General features: G+C 32.2%; 2 protein-coding genes and 1 long non-coding RNA gene across 3 annotated transcripts; 1 reads left to right on the top strand and 2 right to left on the bottom strand.

The window, feature by feature from the left end:
• Positions 1-4,046: 4,046 nt before the first annotated feature.
• Positions 4,047-8,398, bottom strand: LOC141446582 (uncharacterized; the record flags this gene model as incomplete). The annotated part of the gene is made up of 7 exons (XM_074113123.1): positions 4,047-6,055; positions 6,128-6,233; positions 6,446-6,562; positions 6,635-6,710; positions 6,803-6,938; positions 7,829-8,044; positions 8,133-8,398. Coding segments are annotated over 7 exons (1,119 nt in total), but the record flags the coding sequence as incomplete, so codon positions are not given.
• Positions 8,345-10,627, bottom strand: LOC141446914 (uncharacterized). The gene is made up of 4 exons (XM_074113883.1): positions 10,333-10,627; positions 9,977-10,215; positions 9,749-9,901; positions 8,345-8,639 (listed from the first exon to the last, which is right to left on the bottom strand). Exons 1-4 carry the CDS (start codon positions 10,608-10,610, stop codon positions 8,425-8,427), a joined length of 885 nt encoding a protein of 294 aa, XP_073969984.1. The 5' UTR covers positions 10,611-10,627; the 3' UTR covers positions 8,345-8,424.
• A 1,858-nt stretch (positions 10,628-12,485) lies between these two features.
• On the top strand, positions 12,486-18,790 carry LOC141446919 (uncharacterized). Its single transcript, XR_012453997.1, has 4 exons — positions 12,486-13,857; positions 14,269-14,399; positions 16,063-16,190; positions 16,622-18,790. It is a non-coding gene; the product is annotated as an uncharacterized lncRNA (long non-coding RNA).
• Positions 18,791-19,039: the final 249 nt, after the last annotated feature.

Raw genomic sequence — 19,039 nt, 5'->3', positions numbered from 1 at the left:
TCAATTTTTACTTTTTCGCCTTGCATTTCAAGGTATACCTTTGGATAAATGCGATCCTAACTAAACATTTTAACTCTGGTCCGATTTGTCACGAAGTGGTGGATGTTACCTTTAAATCACAATAACTAGGCTAGAATTTCTGCTCTTTCCCACTGCATTTTCACTTCTACTAATAAATAAGGAAGTCCCAATCTGTACATTAGAACACTGGTCTTTTTTGGGACATTTGAGACGGAAGTTTCCCTTTTATCTTACTAAGTAGGTTTGATTTTCCAATTATTTCAAATGTACTTCCTCTCCTACCATCAACTAAGTGTGATTGTAAGTATAAATTCTAACTCTGGTCTGGATTGGCACATTGGTGGAGGAAATTACCTTCTAATCTCACTATCTAAGGTAGAGTTTCTACTTTTCCAAATATATTTGTACTTCTAGCTTCCAATAAGGGCGACCCTGTCTGTACATTCTAACTCTGGTCTGGTTTGGCACATTGGTGGAGGAAATTACCTTCTAATCTCACTATCTAAGGTAGAGTTTCTACTTTTTCCAATTATATTTGCACTTCCAGCTTCCAGTAACGACGACCCTGTCTGTACATTCTAACTCTGGTCTGGTTTGGCACATTAGTGGAGGAAATTACCTTCTAATCCTACTATCTAAGGTAGAGTTTGTACTTTTTCCAATTATTTCAAATGTACTTCCTCTCCTACCATCAACTAAGTGTGATTGTAAGTATAAATTCTAACTCTGGTCTGGATTGGCACATTGGTGGAGGAAATTACCTTCTAATCCTACTATGTAAGGTAGAGTTTGTACTTTTTCCAATTATATTTGCACTTCTAGCTTCCAATAAAGACGACCGATTTTGTTTGTACACTCTCACACTGACCTGGCTTTGGCATAATCTTGGTGAATGGTATCTTTTGATCGCAATACTAGGCTAGAATTTCTAAGTTATCCCATTGTATTTTTACTCCTATTAATAAATAAGGACAACCCTGTCTGCCACACATAATAATATACTTATTTCCCTTTAATGTAAATTTTACTGACATATGTGTCTCTCAGCCAACCTCAGTAGAGCATACAGACGTGTCATCCTAAATGACAGATCATTTATTAATAAGTATGACTATGGGTCTTCGGTCAGAATTGAAGCTCTATAAAAATTACTAAATGTAAATCGGGAAAGTAGGTCGTGATCATTAGCTTTCAGACAGTCTCCGCCGTCCTAATAGCCCGTCGAATATCTCCACTTGTTAAGGAATCTAAGCGATCAAAGTCAACTAGGTTGGAGCAACCCGCATATTGTAACAGATCCACAACTTGGGACACCCAATTAAACTTTTTATCAGTGGTAAAATATATAATTGTATTTTCTTGTAACCTAGAATTGCATAAAAAAGAGATAAATTTAATAATGATGTTGATAGAATGCGACACATTCCTCCAGAACTAAACTATTAATTAAGGAAAAAATATAAATAGTACTGACATAGTCCTATATAAGTCTAGTGAGACGTCAATATGGTTAAATATGCGTGCAAGATACTCCTGTATAAGTCTAGTGGGTCATCAATATGGATAAATGTGAATGTAAACAGGTCCTGTATAAGTCTAGTGTGTTGTCAATATGGTTAAATACGAGTGTAAGGTGGTCCTATATAAGCCTTGAGAGTCACCTATATGGTTAAATATGAGAGTAAGGTGGTATATTATATAAGTTAAGTGTAGGAAGTCTCCAACATGGTTAAATATGAGTGTAACGAGGTCCTATATAAGTCTAGTGAGTCGTCAACATGGTTAAATAATGTGTATGTAGAAACTGCATTTATGTTTACAGAAATTGCCGCTAGAGTTCTCCACCTGATGGAGCGTTAAGTAAGCTTACAGCCTATTTAATGGCGGCTCATAAGCCCATTTCTCTTTAATCTATTTCACGATTAAACAACACAAATTCTCAACTTTTTTGTTTCTGTTAACGATAATTGGGTAAAATATGAAGAAATATCCCAAAAGAAATATTATTTATCGTATTTTTAAAGGATTTTTTTTTCTTGTTTAAATCAAAAGTTTATCAAATACCTATGGGAGAAATGTTGGGAAAAAATTTTTAAATTAATTATTTCATTACAATTATCACGTTTGAAGTAGTGGCCAATCACATTGCAGTACGGTTGCAGACGGTGGGCAGGTCACGCCTACCTCTAACGTCATCACCTCACCTCTAGTGTAGTCACGCCCCGTCCAATCATAGCGAGTCAGAGCTGATCAAAGCGTGCTTAACAATGGTGCTTCAATACTTTCACTTATTTTTCTAAATCTTTTATTATTTTCTCATATTTTATGATCTTTTTTTGCTTGATATAGAAGTAATATTAATCTTACGTAGATGTTGAGAATAAATGCTAACAAAATTTTAATATTTGAAAGAGAAACATTCTCAATTTTCAAGGAAATTTTTTATTAAGTTAAGATCGTTTTCGAATAGTTTTTGCCAATATTTGACAGTTTCGCCAAAACCATTTTGAAAAGTCGTTTAGTGAGTGTCGAAATCAATTTGATTAACGATTGAAATTATTTTTTTTTTTGTTTGATTAACGATTGAATTTGAAATTTAGTTCACAAACTATCAAATGAACCTGTAGGGAGGAAGTGGATTAGCCACTTCTTCAGGGTACTTAGCGTCCCTGCGGGTATCCCAACCTTACAACATGAACATGAGCAACATATACTATAACCCCCCCCAATATATTTTCACAGTAAACATAGGACATAGTCATCATAGTACAGGGCTTATTAGTTCAGAGCCGTTGTTTAGATTGTGTCAGAATGAGGAGGAAACAGCCTGTTAGATAGCGTTGCAATCGAGTAATTGCGCTATGAAACCTTTGGATCTTTCAGACCAAAGGAGATAGTAGCGCACAAAGAACTAGTTGGGAAAGACCTCCACCTCTTTAGAAGGGGAGGTTTTATCTTCTAGATAAAAGGGGATGGCACAAAAAGCCTCTTTTGGCTGCGGTAACGTGAGGCATAGGTCCCATCTCCCATAATCTAATCTAACTGTCAAATGATCAAAAGTACGATTAAATTTTGATTAAAATTTAAAAAATTAATTAATTAAATTTATGATTAAATTGTATCATCAGTGCCCATCTCTGAGTTAAAATAAGAATCAGCTAGTAACCGAGTGGCAACACTGAGTCGGGGAAGAGAAGGTAGCACAAGGTTGCTTCTACCGTGACATCGAGCAGTAAGTTTCATGTTTAACTTTATTTTGTAATCGTAATCGTGTCTAGTTTATTTACATTATTTTAGTGCTTACCTATGTTCTGATTGAATACAAAGTGCATTGTTCGTTTTTTTGTTTTTTTTTTAGTGGTCAAAATTGGGTCCGACCCAGTATACTATCTATCCCGGTCTTATTAGGAGTAGTAATCTTTTTAAAATCTTTTTTTCTGCCCTAATTAGCTATAAGATTCCAAATTTTCCTTCATTTTTTTAATGTATAAAAAAAAAGGTCAATGCTGGCGTAATATTGATTGTCGTCTCTCCAAAACTTTTTTTTTTTTTGGGGGTGTTTTGAATCATCGATCCCCGGCCTTAATAGTTGTTTTTATATTCACTTCTTTCTGTCCAACTGGCTATAATTTTCCACTGTTTCTGGTAAATGCAGACAGAAGTTTAGAGTCTACATCTACTCTTTCATGAAAGAAAATTCGTGACTAGTACAAAATAGTCGTTAGTTATTACATCTATTTGTTAGATTGAGTCTTCTTACTGGTGTATTATTTTCTTTTATAGTTCTAATTATGTTAAAGAAAGTTTATTTTCGTTTTTTAACTAATTAATTAGTTTTGATTATAATGAAACAGTAATTTTTTCTTCACTTACTGTAGGCTAAGTAAGCATATTGTAATGTGACAAATTAACGAAATAGAATTATTCTATGTATATTCGTTTTGAGGTCCCCTAAGTCCAAAAAAATGTTTTTTGAAAATGTTCAGTGTGGTGAAACTAGAGAGCTCAAAAACGAAAAATCGAAGTAAGTCCAAATTTACAATATATTTTGTTAATCTTAGCATAATAATTTTTTTCGCTTTTGAGGTTTGATCAGTATTGAAGTGATTTTGATTAGCTGTTTCCTTAAATACTTTTTTAAAATGTCAGCATACACATACTGATCTATGAGCCCACCTATAAAATGCAGGTTGTCAGGAGCAGAGGACGACATACTACCCCAGACCAAAACTGATCCAACACAATGCTTGACGGTTGTACTAATATTCTTCGTCTCGAGCTCCTTATACACTCTTCTCCAAACCTGTCAGACCTAAAAAGATTAAATTTACTTTCGTCACTGAAAACCACTTAATCCCAGAATTTGTAATCCTTTGCCAAGTATAAATTTGCGGAGTCAATTCTTTTCTTTTAATTCTCATTGCTAATGAATGTTCGTTTGTTTTGCGGTATACTCTAGCACTGTATCCTACATTTCGCAGAACCCTCCTCACAGTTTCTGCACTATCATGTTTAATTCAGTTCTCTGAATCTGTTTAATCTCTAACCGTATTTTAGGGGCACCAATATGGGTGTTTAGCTCAATTTTCTGTTCTATAATTTTGTACAACGGGAACTTAAAATTTTAGACCGGCCATGTATTATTTTTGTTTTTAAATTTTTGGATTATGGATTGCAGTGTAGAAAACAGCGCATTGGCAATTTCACTGTTCTTTCGGTTACTTTCATTTTTTTCCCAGTGTTGAATTACGAATTTTCTTACTTCGAAGGAGACGTTTTTACCACACAGACATCTTTATTTGGGTATTTAAGTAAAGCTACTGAGCAAATATTTTTGCCAGTATTTACTTGTTTTAACGTTTGCCCTTCATTAGGTTAAGATTTAAAATTGACTTGTTTGTGTGAAGATATCATACATTTTAAAATAAAATATTGATAGATCAATGTATAACTTTTGTGAGGTAAAAATGGTTAATTTTTGTTCTTGTTTCATTCACTAGCGGCTTAAAGTTTCAGTAAATGAAACTTTTCGAAATGGATTCTTCATTGAGAATACTAAAATTACATTTTTCTCAATTTATTAATTTCCAAATTAATTACATTAATTATGCTTATTAGGGTGTATGAAACTTTTGTGAGGCACTGATAGATGTAATAATACCAGAATATTGGTAATTGTGGTGTTAATTACTGTTTTCCATACATGTATTGTATATCCCAATTTTATCGATTATTGTCATGCTTTGCTCCCCAAATTGTTTTTTCATTAATTATTTCAATAGTTATTGGATGTAACCTGAAACTCCTTTTCCCTCGTCATATTGACTTCTTGATTTCTTTCTTTTACATTTTCGTGTTGATTATAGCTGTTACAAATATCTTCATTTTGTTCACAATTAGAATGATCCTCAGTACTTACATTTGTGAAGTTATTTATGTTGATTCAGTTTCTATTACTTTAGTTTGAAGAGTCGGAGATTTATCTGGAGAAATACTTCTCTGATCACCCTCATTTTGTTAACTTGGTGTGTAATAAACATTTTATTAACCGTTTACTACAAATAAAATAAAAGATACACTTTTTGAATGAAATAGATAAGAAGAAAAAGGTAATGTAAAACAACTTTTACAATTTCTACAATACAAGTGAGTGCAGTGCAGTTCGCAATGTTAACCTCTAACCTATCACTGAAAATCTTCATGTAAAGTTTCAGTACCAGACACGTGATTACAATATTGGGAACAGCACCTAGCTAAATATATAATATAAATCATGTGTACAAATAAATGGAATTTCGGTCTAATTTTATTGCAGATAGTATTGAAGTGATTCTAGTACGTATACGGATGAATTCTAATTGTGATTGGTGTGTTGTATTTCTTAGATAGAAATATTTCCACTGCAATAGTACAAATCGCCAATAACAATCCTATTCCGTAAATAATAAACGCTCCTTGTACGTGAGACAGCTTGAGGATAATTGGTCCAGTTTCACTATGAGCATTTCTTGCCTCCATTAGAGCCATTTGCTTCCTACAATCCAAACTCATAAACTATATTCCCAGGTAAACAGACAGAAAATAAAAAATTATACTATTTAAATACCTGGTGTTTAAGAACTTTCTGGACACCGCACCTTCCCAATAGTACATTATTCCTGAACTAAGAAGTATGTTCACTAATTTGTTTAACCGGTAGGTAAATGGGGAACCTAAAGGTTACTAGTAATTAGTACAATACTGCATTCATTGGCCCTGTTTTCCCCTACTACTAATATCCATACTAACTAATTATAATATATGTTATACCGTGCCATAATAATTAATGGTTTCTATCATTTAGTCAAAAATTTGATGGCACAAATTAGTTCGTCCAGATATTAAAGAGGGTGTAACTTCATTTAAAATAGTCAATCTAACAAACCTTTACGCAGAGCGAAAATGAGCAGAGATCCAAAAAGATTTTCTTTCATGACATGAGAATTACTAATTACTTCATCAGTAAAATGACTCTGTTCAGCAAAGTGTCCTTTATCAAACAAAATATTGTGTTAGTAATAGTACAAAAGAACGATATTGATTCAGCACAGTACGAATCACAGTAATAATATACCAGCTGGCAGTCGCTCTAAAGCTAAACCATATTTTTGTTTTGGTGCTTCTGCTAGCAGACGCTTTTCTGGCAATTTCTGTGTAATTGAGATTAAAGATGGTACATAATGTGAGTATATCTTATCAAAAGATAGGAAAAAAACTTTTACTATCACAAAAATTTACAAACTTTAAAATGTTTTGCCACAGTTTGAACTTTTTCATCTTCAACCGGTAGCAAAGAATATACAAAGGCCTCGTGAATGGCTAACCAATATAGTCCACTTGTGGACAGTTCATCAAATGTATCTATTGGTTTAGTGAATCTGAAATAGATACAAACTGTTAGTAAGTGAACAAGTAGGTCAATAGTACTTTCTCTAACTTCTTAAATTAAGATGGTGCAAATTTTTTGTATCGGGTTTCTTTAGCTCCAGCTCTATTAATATTTAGCTAATGTGGAACCTGAATGGGTGATAGTAATTAGCGGTGGCTGACTGGTGCATTGCTCTCACTGGGCTTTGTTCTGGTCAAAAATAGTGAACTTAGGTGACTGTTTTTTTTTAAAAAAAAAAACTTTTAGTGTAGATCTACATTTATTCGAAACATTTTTGGAGGTAAATGAAATTCAGGAAACTTAGGGTGGCTTTGGCTCCCATGAAAGTGTCAATACACTTTAATGTACAGTTCTAACACATACATTCAAATTTAAGAAGGGTTAAACTCGGTGTCAAAATTTTGAGTTTAAAGAAACTTTATCGTCCGGATGCACAACATTGTTGCGCGGATATTATTTTTTGATGATGACACTTGCATTTCTTTTAACATTATGCAGTGCTATAACTTTTAAGAGTATGCACAATGATAAGCCTTTTTTACTATAGAATTTAGCATGATTAATTCGTGTGAATGATCACACCAAATTATTTGTATTATGGCGTACCATTATCTTCTGTCATTAAATCCAAGAATTCGCTACCTACATCTGGACCGATGTTCTCAATGGCAGTATATATATGTGCTGGAGGGGCTTCTAAGAGGAGAAAATCTGGACTACCAGACTCAGGACCAATTCAACTAATTAAATTGTGGGTGTAATGGATGTTGGTGATGAAACCCTAGCTGCGTTGAAGTGTAGAAGGTAATATATTCTGAAAGCAATCTGTATCTGATTGATAATTGTGATAACATGAAATAGATCTATGTTGATGCTTACTGTGGTACAGTCAAATGAGAAGAAAGTCCTGCTGAGTAGCAGGAGGTTAGCAGTACACACGATATTGCCACAGAAGTAACTATCTGATTTATAGAGACGTGATTGTCTTCTAAATTTTTCGATGGAGGTTGCTGTACATACATTCCCAAGACCATTAAAGTAATATCTTTGATACCTTCTAATTCACGCTCATTCGCATTATGATTTCTTCCTAATCAAAGAAAAAAGTAATTTATTTTCGTTAAATTCGCTTTAATTTAATCAATTTGTTCTTTTTCTTTTTTTAGGGCAACCTCAGTATTACGCACTGCTGATTATCCAGGAAGCAGAATAAATAAAAATGGATGAAATTGCGAGCGATAAGAAAATAGCACTCCACATGAATGGATCGAACGGTAGGAATGGAACCCTCCATCCGCTTAAAGGGACCGGCTTTGGAACAAGCAGAGTTACCGCAGCATAAAGCCATGTAGCACTGTAGTCCAAGTAGCTAGCTGGATCTATCCAAAGGTAAATTGCGCCAAATCCCACGTCAGCTTCATCCTTGTATACCATTCCTAATATACCTAAATAAATGTGACTCTGTCAGATTTTTTTTATTTTCGTAATTCACGTGTAATATTGAAAATATTCTTACCATCTCCAGAACCGTTTCCTTGTATAGTTCCCCATAATGCGTCATCATATACAATTTGTATTGTGCAATTGTACAAACGGCAAAATAACAAGACTACTCGCATTTCTATACCTTCGATTGAATCCTTTTCTACTATGGTGTAAGGAGAATATGTAAATGTAGCCACTCTCATCGCTATGTTCGTACATAAAATTAGTGAAAACATTCGTTTGTTTAAAGGAATATAACTACATAAAATTAGTGTTTTTTTTTAAATTTTTTATTTTTGTTAAATGCTGTCGGGAAGTTCCAACCGAATAGCGAACATATCTCTCTCATACCTGAAGATCCAAATTCAAGTTTTTCATGTAATTTGTTAACCAAATTTTTGACAAAAATTACATTTTTCTGTTTCTGCAAGTAATTGTTTTTACTGACAATACTTTTTGAAGAATTTAAATGCATCGTTAGAAACTGGACTATAAGAATCTACCTCATCGATTAAGATAAGATGACAGTTCAACAGGTCCTTAGAAAAAGATAGAAAAACAAATTATTTTTCTTTTTCTTTTTTTTTTAGCTATACACAGTTATTCAAGCGTTTCTCAACTTTTTTAAGCCGTTCAAAAAGTAGGATTTCGGAAGGTCCTCAGAATAGACATCTGTATGGGCGATGGTCTCCTAGTTTAACGTAAATCGTTGTCCACCGAACCATTTTTTCGAGTAAATAAAAAGTCAACTATTTCGCGCACCTTGATTCGTCGATCACTACCAACAGTATCGTGGATTTTATTATATATTATATTGGCTCATAGTGTTTTCAATGTTATTTTATGGCTAAGGGACTTGACTTCGAGAGCGCAAGAAATATAGCTCGTCAATCAGTAAATTACTACACTTTACCATTCATTCAATACATGTTCTGCCAATGTGACGTTTTAATTGTTTCAAAATATTACATCAGCTACATTTTTTATATCAAGAGACAAAACATTTTCTTCTTGCAACGCTCAGACCTATCTTACAGAAATTTATTGTTCATTTAAAAAAAAGTCACCATTTTTACTAAATTTCTTCTTCGTTTTTACAAGCCTATTTACGCGAATTCTGTGTTCTGAATTTTGATTTTAAAAAAATGTAATCCGCACATTTGAATTGAATAAATTTCACGAAATTTGTATCTATAGTAAATATTATTTCAATGTACCTCATTCCATAGAACTAGACACTTAATAAAATAAATAAGAATGTAGGTCAAGAACTCATTCATCAAGAATTTAATTGTCAAATAAACTGTCAAATACCTCTTCCCTCAAGGTTCAAAATTTTATCATAAAATATATTATTGTTGAAACGAAAACCCTTTATTGGATGCCAGCTGTCTACAAATATTTTTGTTCGCCTTGGTGAACTAGCGAGCTTGCTAAAGTCATTCGTCCATAATGTTATTGGCCAGTCTGAAATTTTAGAATATTTAAAATATAAATACGAGTAATTGATTCAAAGTTCCAATTAATTTAATCTTATTGTACCTTCATGATGATTTAGACCAAACTTAGACTTATTAGTGTCGTTGAAGTCTATTTCAGCTACAACGATATTTACTGTAATATCTGATTCTTGAGCAGAAAGTATTTCCATAGCATGATTTCGTTTGTTTTTACAATCGGGTAAACAGAAAAATTTGGGATTAAGCCTGTGGAAGGTCATTTGAAGTGATGTATGCCATATTTTAAGAAAACACAAAGGGTCTTCTACTTGTACAATGTAACTGTAAAAATGGGTCAAATATTTATTAGTCTATATAATACATTACAGCAAGTGATTATTTCCGTTAATTTATATTATTTTGTATTCTAAATGATTTTGTTTTTGTTTTTACAATTACCCGTCGCAGTTTTGTTTAAAGCCCTCAGCAATAATATCCACCAATCCTTGATCACACTTCTCTTGAGGAGTTATCTGCATAAAACTGGTTCCTAGATCTGTATTAAAATCTTGAAACATTTCCTTAGTTGTAATTAGAGCGATACATTTATGAGACAAGTAGTAGGTAGTAATTACTTGTTTTGTAAGTATCTCCATATTTTTGCAATTTTCCTCTTCTTTATTAGGTAAAATAGAATAGGCTGCAACTTTTATGGAAATCAATGCATTAGTCAGCATAATAAATACATAAATAACTTGACCCATGTTGATTCATTTACTAAACGTTTTCATGCACTATAAAGTGAAAGAAATTTATCTACTTAATATATAAGATCGCTGGGTTATTATAATATGCAAATTACCAATAAGGGTAATTTTAATAGTCTAATGAAAGGAATAAACAAATTTAGGTGAAGAAAGAATAATTCGTTTGATGTAATTTTTTCACTTTCTCTTAATCAAATATTTAAGTTTTCTTTATGCGGTAACTTCTTTTTCATACTTAGAGAAATCAATAGCAACTATTCCCAAATAGTTTAGTATTGTAGGAAATTTCAATTCTTTTTATTGAATAAAATTATCAAATAGTATTTTACTTAGAAATGTAGTATGAATGAATTTAATTTCGAACATTAGATTTTCATGGAAAATGTATTTTTGGTCCAAAATAAGTATTTAATAAAAGGGAAAGTCCGATTTATTGACATTACATTTGAAGGGCGTGCTGTCTCTATGTACGAGTGTGCTCACTTTTATTGCACGCCCTTAATTAATATTTAATAAAAGAGATACAAGCTATAGATTGCAAGAAATTATACTGCATTAATTCCAAATAATAATAATAATAACGTTTACTTGCAATGTTGTATTTTAATATGTGAGAGTGAGTTGTAAAGTGACAATCCGAATGAAAATAACCTATTAACCTTTGTTTTTGGATACGTCTAATCTTGCTTTACTTGAAATTAAGTCACAAGAATAAATTGTTAGCCTTTAAAGACTTGATTTGGTGCGTCGTTTCTTTTAACACATAAATAATCTATAGTGGGTATTAAATAGAATCTCATAAATCAAAAGTGTTTAGAAAAGAGCCTAAACTAGATATTCCGTTTTGATTCTACTGTTACATCCGATGTAAACATTTTGACTGGCAACAGACAACAAAAAGTCGAATAAACTGATAGTTTTTCCAGATTTTCTAAAAAATAACTCCATGTTGCTTGCCTTTAAACTTCTAGATTTCCCTGTCTAAATGCTTCCAAATTTGGTTTGAAGATTGTTCCCTGTAAAAATAATTTTAAGATGTTCTTAAGGAATTGAATCTTGAGCACCTTTCTAATGTGCCTTTTCAGCAGAATGTACGGTTTCACCAGTTGTTTACTATTAAGGAGCATTGCTAAAATTCTAAATTTGTATTATTAATTCAAGGACAGATATTGGTCTAGTGGTTATGAAGTGTGGCATTGTAAGTGGGAGATCCCCAGTTCGAATCCCGAGTATAACTACTTTTTATTTGTCAGAGAAAATATTAATAGTTAAGTATGTGTGTTCACGATATCTAATTGGTAGTTAGACGTTATAACCCGCCAGCAAAATAGGACACTTTATATTTTATTAAAATAAAAATTCGTAGAATAGAACCAAATAGAAAAACAAGCAAATTTTATTATTAATTTTGGAAAATATATTTTGTATTGATTTATAGCTAAATCCCTCAGTAACGCACTCCTTTGCAGTTAGAAAAAACAACACGAACAAAATACATTAATGGAACGTTTAATTGCAGGGAAACTCTAAACAGTTTAAAGTGCGGAAAAAATTTCAATCTAAAGCCTGTCTCAGCAAGATCGATAACTGGACTTCCACTAAATCGCATTGGTATGTTGAATTCATTTTTAATTTCATTCAAGACATTTTTATTATTCATGTTGATAGCTACAGTAAATAACTGATATATCAGAATAACAAAATTATTTAATTATATACAGGGTGACAATGTCTGTAATTCTAATTTGTAATAGCAAAAATTGTTTATAAATTGAACTAATAATATTCAAGGATTTTTTTTTTTTTTTTTAAGACATATTACTGATTCAGAATTACATAAATGTTTCTCCTAACTCATCGTATTTTTACTATGAAAGCAATTATTTTACCTTTCTATAAAATAGATAAATAAATTTTGCTTTACTATTATTATTATTACTTTTTCCCAATACTCTCACAAATTTGGTTAGATCGTTAAGTAATTATTCTGTCGAGTTTAAAGTCAACGTAAGTCTTCAAAAAATTTGTTACTCTGTAAGTTAGTACTGTTGCTTGGGCGCTACTTTATGTCCAACAGATCAAAAAATTCAACTGAAATTTTTTCAAAATTTATTTTATCCTCCAAAAGATTCTAACTATGTAAACATCTCGTTCGCCAAATTTTAAAAATAGCAAATCCAAAGACATTATTAATTAAAAAAAAACAAACAAAAGAATTGTAGAATCAATTGTTGAACCGCTTTGACAAAAGGCAATAATGCTTATTTTGTTTCGAATGTTGTCCGAGTATAAAAATTTGCACATTAGTTCCAATGGTTCGGAAATATTTAATTCAAATTCTAGGGCTACATGTAAGTATGGAACATATAAGTGTTGAAAATGTTAAATGATACAACGTAAGTAGTTTCTGTACTTCCAATTTTGTGCTATCGAAAATACATTTATTCTTATTTTATATTATTTATTTATTTTTATTTTTCATTTTTACTATTAACTTGCTGGTTATCCCACTTCCAAGGAGAGACAACAACTTACAATTCGGAATAAACATAGAGCCTACTGACCCTATTACTCACTATGTGCAAATAGCCAAATATAAGGGTCATACGACTAGCCTATTCCAACATTTTCGCCACTATTACTTTCATTGGAAATAAGACATACTAAGCAACCTTTTCAAGTAACTAGTCCTGAAAACCTCGAGTAAGGATGACGGTATCAATAACACAATGACGCTGTTACATAAAAGAAAGAAGAGAAAACGGATGGACGTCTTAGAAAGAATAGTAATTTGCAAAACGTACGAGTCAATCTCTAAAACATTATATTCATCAATATTTTAGCAATAATTGTTTCCCTGTACAAATGAAATTAGTTTAATTCCGTGTTTTCAAAAAATTAAATTCGCGCCCCCCAAGTAAAATAAAATTGCAACTTTACAGTTCTAAAATATGTACTAAATGTGTAACCCTTAACAAGTACTAGGTTTCATTAATTGTTGTTTCATCATTTTGACAAAATGTTTTCAATTCATTAACATTTTGAATATTGAATAATTCATATAAACACCATGTAACCTCCCTCATTCAGTCAATCAGTGGTGGGCGAGATGGTAACGTGGTGAAGTCGTTGTGTATTATCCGTTCTGATTAATCCATTTCTAAGGATGGTTTTAAGCCCGAAACTTGTCAGGGATAGAATTAAAATGCGTGCTGCGGTGAGTAAAATCAAAGTTTTCAATTATTATTAGTTTTCAGTTAGTAAAAATACAAAATTTATTTTGGTAGAAAGTGATTAAATAACAATAAGCAATATTTTATAAATTAAGTTTAAAAATGATTAAAAATTCTTAGGAAAAAACGAAAATTAATGAATCTCATAGAAATTTCTCATGTAAATAGTAAACTTCGTTTTTATAGGTGCCTCTTTCTTTCTTACAAAAAGTAAAGTTAATATTCAGATTTAATATTGGTAAGCATTTCTCCCTATGTCTATTTAGCTTTAAGGAATGGATGGCTTCGCGAGTTTAGTTGTCGACATTCTTAAGTGGAGATTAGGGATCCAGTTAGGACATTTCCAAACTTAAATGATGATAAAGAAATAATTTCTTCTTTTTATTAATCTCTAGTGTGATACCTGTGGAGGAGTGAAGATCCTTAGCCTGTATTGCTTTGGACTTCTGTTAAGGAAAGAAGTTGGAAGAGTGACTGGGAAATGCTACGACGATAGAAGAGGAAGGAGCTAGAAAATGTGATTGCTGTAAGTGCAGATTTTGTTATTCCGTTGTTTGTATTATACCGAAATTTTCTTAATAAATTTGGGGCCTCTGTTACGTCCTAAATTATTGAATGAGTTCAGCTTTAGTTTCTAAAAAATTCTACTGTCTGTCTCGGAGTTTTTCAGTCTGGATATTGTATTGTCAGTAACATTAAGCGAACATAATGGAGGAAAAGTTTGTAATGCCTAGTTTCGATTTCCTTGTTTATATTGTTATACTGTTTCTAATATATTATATATTTATATTACTTAATATAAGTAATAATAACATCTCTTATTTGAAAAGTCAAACTCAAAGACATGGGGTTCTCAACACAGTCCTGAGATATGTGGGACAAACGGGAGATAATTTTCGTAGTTCTAATACTCATTCCAAATTTAATGTCAATTATAGGAATATAGTTAACTAAGTTGCACTAAATTTTATCTTAATTTCAAGCATCACATCATGGTAATATAATCAATATTACCTACCATGCCATTATGCATGAAGTTTCCCATGCTACTTCGGAAACGTGCAATCTATAGATATAAGCCAATCACTATCCATTAAGCTTAACTATAAACATTATATTCAGCATTTTCTAGTTTATTGAGCATTTCCACTCGTGTAAGAGAGCAGTTTATTGCCAAATTTGTACCTCTACCCACTCCTGTTTCTCAGGTGGAATATTTACTATTGAATTCATGTATGAATTAACAAGTTTTTCTATATAATTATTCTTGATCAGTCCTCTGCCAGTATTGCAACCAATAACATTAAGCTTCCTATTCATTCTTGTAATGGCAATTTTACATAATAATGATTGTTGATACTATTTTTAAGTTCTTCGTAATCTGAGTTTTCTGGGTTTACACTCATTAAATTTACTTAATAGTTTTTCAATATATGCTATTCGACGTTTCTTGTTACTTTCAAGTAACAAACTTGTAAGAACGAAAACTTGACGAGACTATTATCAGTATCCTCAGTTATCTTGTTTAGGTGTACCGGTAATTTGATTGAAAACAAGTTTAATGAGAAATTGAATATTCAGTTTTACCGACCAATCATTGAAAATATTGGCAATTTAAACTTAGTTGAAAATACAAATTTGTATAGATTTTTAAACTGCTACGATTACAGACAATGCTACTTATTTATTGTATTCCGCTTGTTGATCATGGTAGGAAAGTTAGACATTAGTAAATTAGAGCCGTTGGTTTGGAAATATTTTATTAAATCTCCAAACTACATATTTGTTTTATGTTTTGTAAACATGAAATGAATTCAGATTAACGTAAGTAGTTTGTGAACGTCTCACATCTCTCTGGTGTGATACCTGTGGAGGTATCACACTAGATTATTACTTGAAAAAGTACAATTTTTGTCGTTTTTCTCAATAATTTCATTCACTTGAGTTAATAAATTAATATTTGTTTATTGCTTAAGGGAAAAGTAATCCCTTTAAGTATATAAGCAAAAGTTTGCCTTTTTCTACATAATTCGAACTTAGGGAAGAATCAAAACTACCAGATAATTGCTGAAAACCTTTTTATTACTTAATTGGAACTACAGATATAAGCATTGTTTTTTTAATTACACTTCCTTATAAGTAATAATTGTACATCGAATATTAAGCTATTTATTTTTTCATTCTTCAAGGAGCACCTTATCAAATACTAGTTATCTTCTGGAATTGGTTGAAACCTCTGGCATCATCATAAATATTTTCCTGCTGTGCTATATATTGGGCTTTACAGAGATCGGATTTCTGAACAAAACAGTTATATGTAAGTTTTTTGCAATATAAGTGCATATATTATACTTAATGAATGCGTGATATATAGTTCATTTACATGATCAATCTTTTAGAAAGAAAACGCAAGAAAGTAAAACTTTGTGTTAGTAATTATATGAACTTAATTCATTTCAAAGTAGCAGTTTACATTTGAATAGTTTCAAAATAGTGTAATCTTAAAAAAAAGTAGTTTAAGAACATGCCAACTTTAGTATGAAATTAAATTGATTATTAAACTAACTGGAAGAGTACAATTTTAAAAATTGATCATGAATATTTATGCCTAAGGGAAACGAAATCCCCTTTAGTCTAGATCAATCATAGTCTCTATAAGATTCGAAATAAAGGAAGAGCATTATTAACCAACTGTACATCCCTATAAATAAGTGCAAACCACAAATTGAGCTATTTATTATTTTACAGGAAACACCACGTCAGCACCTAAGATATCTTCCTGAAATGAATGGGTTCTCAACTTCCGTCAACGACATGGATACTTTCCTGGAATCTGCTGAGAGAACATCGGATTTCTGAACGTAACTGAGATATGTAAGTTTTTTGTTATACATAATGAACGCACTAAGTAATCACTAAACTTATACAGGACTGTCTTATTTTAAAATTTAACCATTTTGACGACACTCAAGACTTATATAGAACCTTATTACATTAACATTTAACCATGTTCGCGACTCAATAGACTTATATAGAACCTTATTACACTAACATTTAATCATGTTGGCGACTCACTAGACTTTTATAGGACTTCCTTACACTTGCAATTAACTATGTTGGCGACTCACAAGACATATAGGATCTTCTTAAACGAACTTTTAACCATATTGACGACTCACAAGAATTATATAGGAACTCTTTTCACATATTTAACCAAGTTGGCGACTCACAAGATTTTTATATAGGACCACCTTATACTCAAACTTAACCATGTTGGCGGCTTACTAGACTTAAATAGGACCTTCTTAAACTCATATTTAACCATGTTGGCGGCTCACAAGACATATATTACCACTTACTCTCACATGTAATGATGTTAGTGATTCTCAAGACTTCTATTTTAACCACTTTACACTCTCATTTAACCATGTTAGTGGCTCTCCTGACTTATATAAAACCACTTTACAAATTTAACCATGTTGCTGACTCCAAGGTGGTCCTATATAAGTCTAGAGAGTCACCAACACGGTTAAAAGTGGGTGTAACGTGGTTCTGTAAAAGTCTTTTGAGTCACCTACTTGGTTAAGTGTGTAATGAGAAAGGTGATACTACAAAAGTCTTATGAGTCACCAACTTGGTTAAGTGTGTGTAAGGTCATCCTATATTAGTCTTGTGAGTCACCAATATGGTTAAAAGTGTATGTAAGATAATCCTTTATAAGTCTTAAGAGTCACCAACTTGTTTAAAAGTATGTGTAAGGTAGTCCTTAATATGTCTTGAGAGTTACCAACTTGTTTAAATGTGTGTAAGGTAGTCCTATATAAGACTAGAGAGTCTTCAACATGGTTAAAAGTGGATGTGTAAATTGAACCTATATAAATCTTGTGAGTCACCAAGTTGGTTAAAAGTGTTTGTAAGATAGACCTATGTAAGTCTTGAGAGTCAACAACTTGGTTAAAAGTGGGTGTAAGGTGGTCTTATATAAGTCGTGTGAGTAGCCATCATGGTTAAAAGTGTATGTAAGGTGTTCCCATATGTCTCGTGAGTCACCAGCATGGTTAAATGTGAGTGTAAGGTGTACCTACATATGTAAGTCTAGAGAGTTACCAACATGAATAAATATGAGTGTAAGGTGGTCCTGTATAAGTCTTGAAAGTCGTCAAAAAATATTAGGTGAAGGATTTTATAATTAATTGTAAAAAAATGTATAAATAATTAATTATAAATAATAAATGGTTTAATTATAATAATATTGTATTTATTTTTACTTTTAATCTCCCAATAATAAGAAAAATAAAAAAAAATGAGTAAAAATTAAGAGAAAATATTTAAAAAAGGTCAAAAATGGCTGCCAAAGTCTAGAGAGTGTGTAAGAAGATAGCAAGGTTACAGAAAGGCTGCCAAAGTAATGTGAGTGTGTAAGAAGCATTAAGCAAGGTTATAAAAATGGCCGCCGAAGTCTAGAGAGTGTGTAAGAAGATAGCAAGTTAACACAATGGCTGCCAAAGTCTTGAGAGTGTGCAAGGAAGGCTACGAGAGGTAAAACAGACAGCACGAGCGATCTAGTGACAGCTGGTGGAACTAAAAGTAGGGGGGGAGCCCGTTGTCATGGTGATATGACGCCATCTAGAGGGTATATAAGAAAGTTCGCGGCGCGGGCCGGGCCGGGTGGGGCGAATAGTTGACTTCCGACCGTCGAGGTGAACACATCTCCTTAACCATTACACATGACATTTTAGTTCCAAGATTGTTTATCTGGAGAGAGGTGTTTTGACTAGATTAGATATTTTTGGAGCGACGAGCGACATAACCCCCTCCTCACGAGTACGACTCTGCAGTCGTACTGAGGAGACATCTTGTTTGACAGTAGTATATAAACAAGTGCTACCTGGTGGCGAACATGTGAACTAAATTTTGTTTACATAGTAAACAAGTCCAGTAGGTGCTGCTACCTGGTGGCAAATATGTGAACTAATTTCTCTTTTTTGTTTTACGTCTTTCTCATGCAATTTTTTCAACTTTTTTTACATTTTCTGCTTTTTAACGCTCTCTGACGCCATTTTTTCGTACTACTATTTTATTTATTATTTTTTTTGTTTGATGTAAACGGAATTTTCAGTTTTATACGTACCTGTACATTACTTTATTTGCCTCTTATCATCTTTA

The sequence above is a fragment of the Rhodnius prolixus genome, unplaced genomic scaffold, assembly GCF_049639745.1.
Source record: "Rhodnius prolixus isolate KJV_2025 unplaced genomic scaffold, Rpr scaffold_7, whole genome shotgun sequence".
NCBI classification, from domain to species: domain Eukaryota; kingdom Metazoa; phylum Arthropoda; class Insecta; order Hemiptera; family Reduviidae; genus Rhodnius; species Rhodnius prolixus.
The sequence above is the reverse complement of the archived record's forward strand: the minus strand, read 5'-3'. Positions and strand labels throughout refer to the sequence as shown.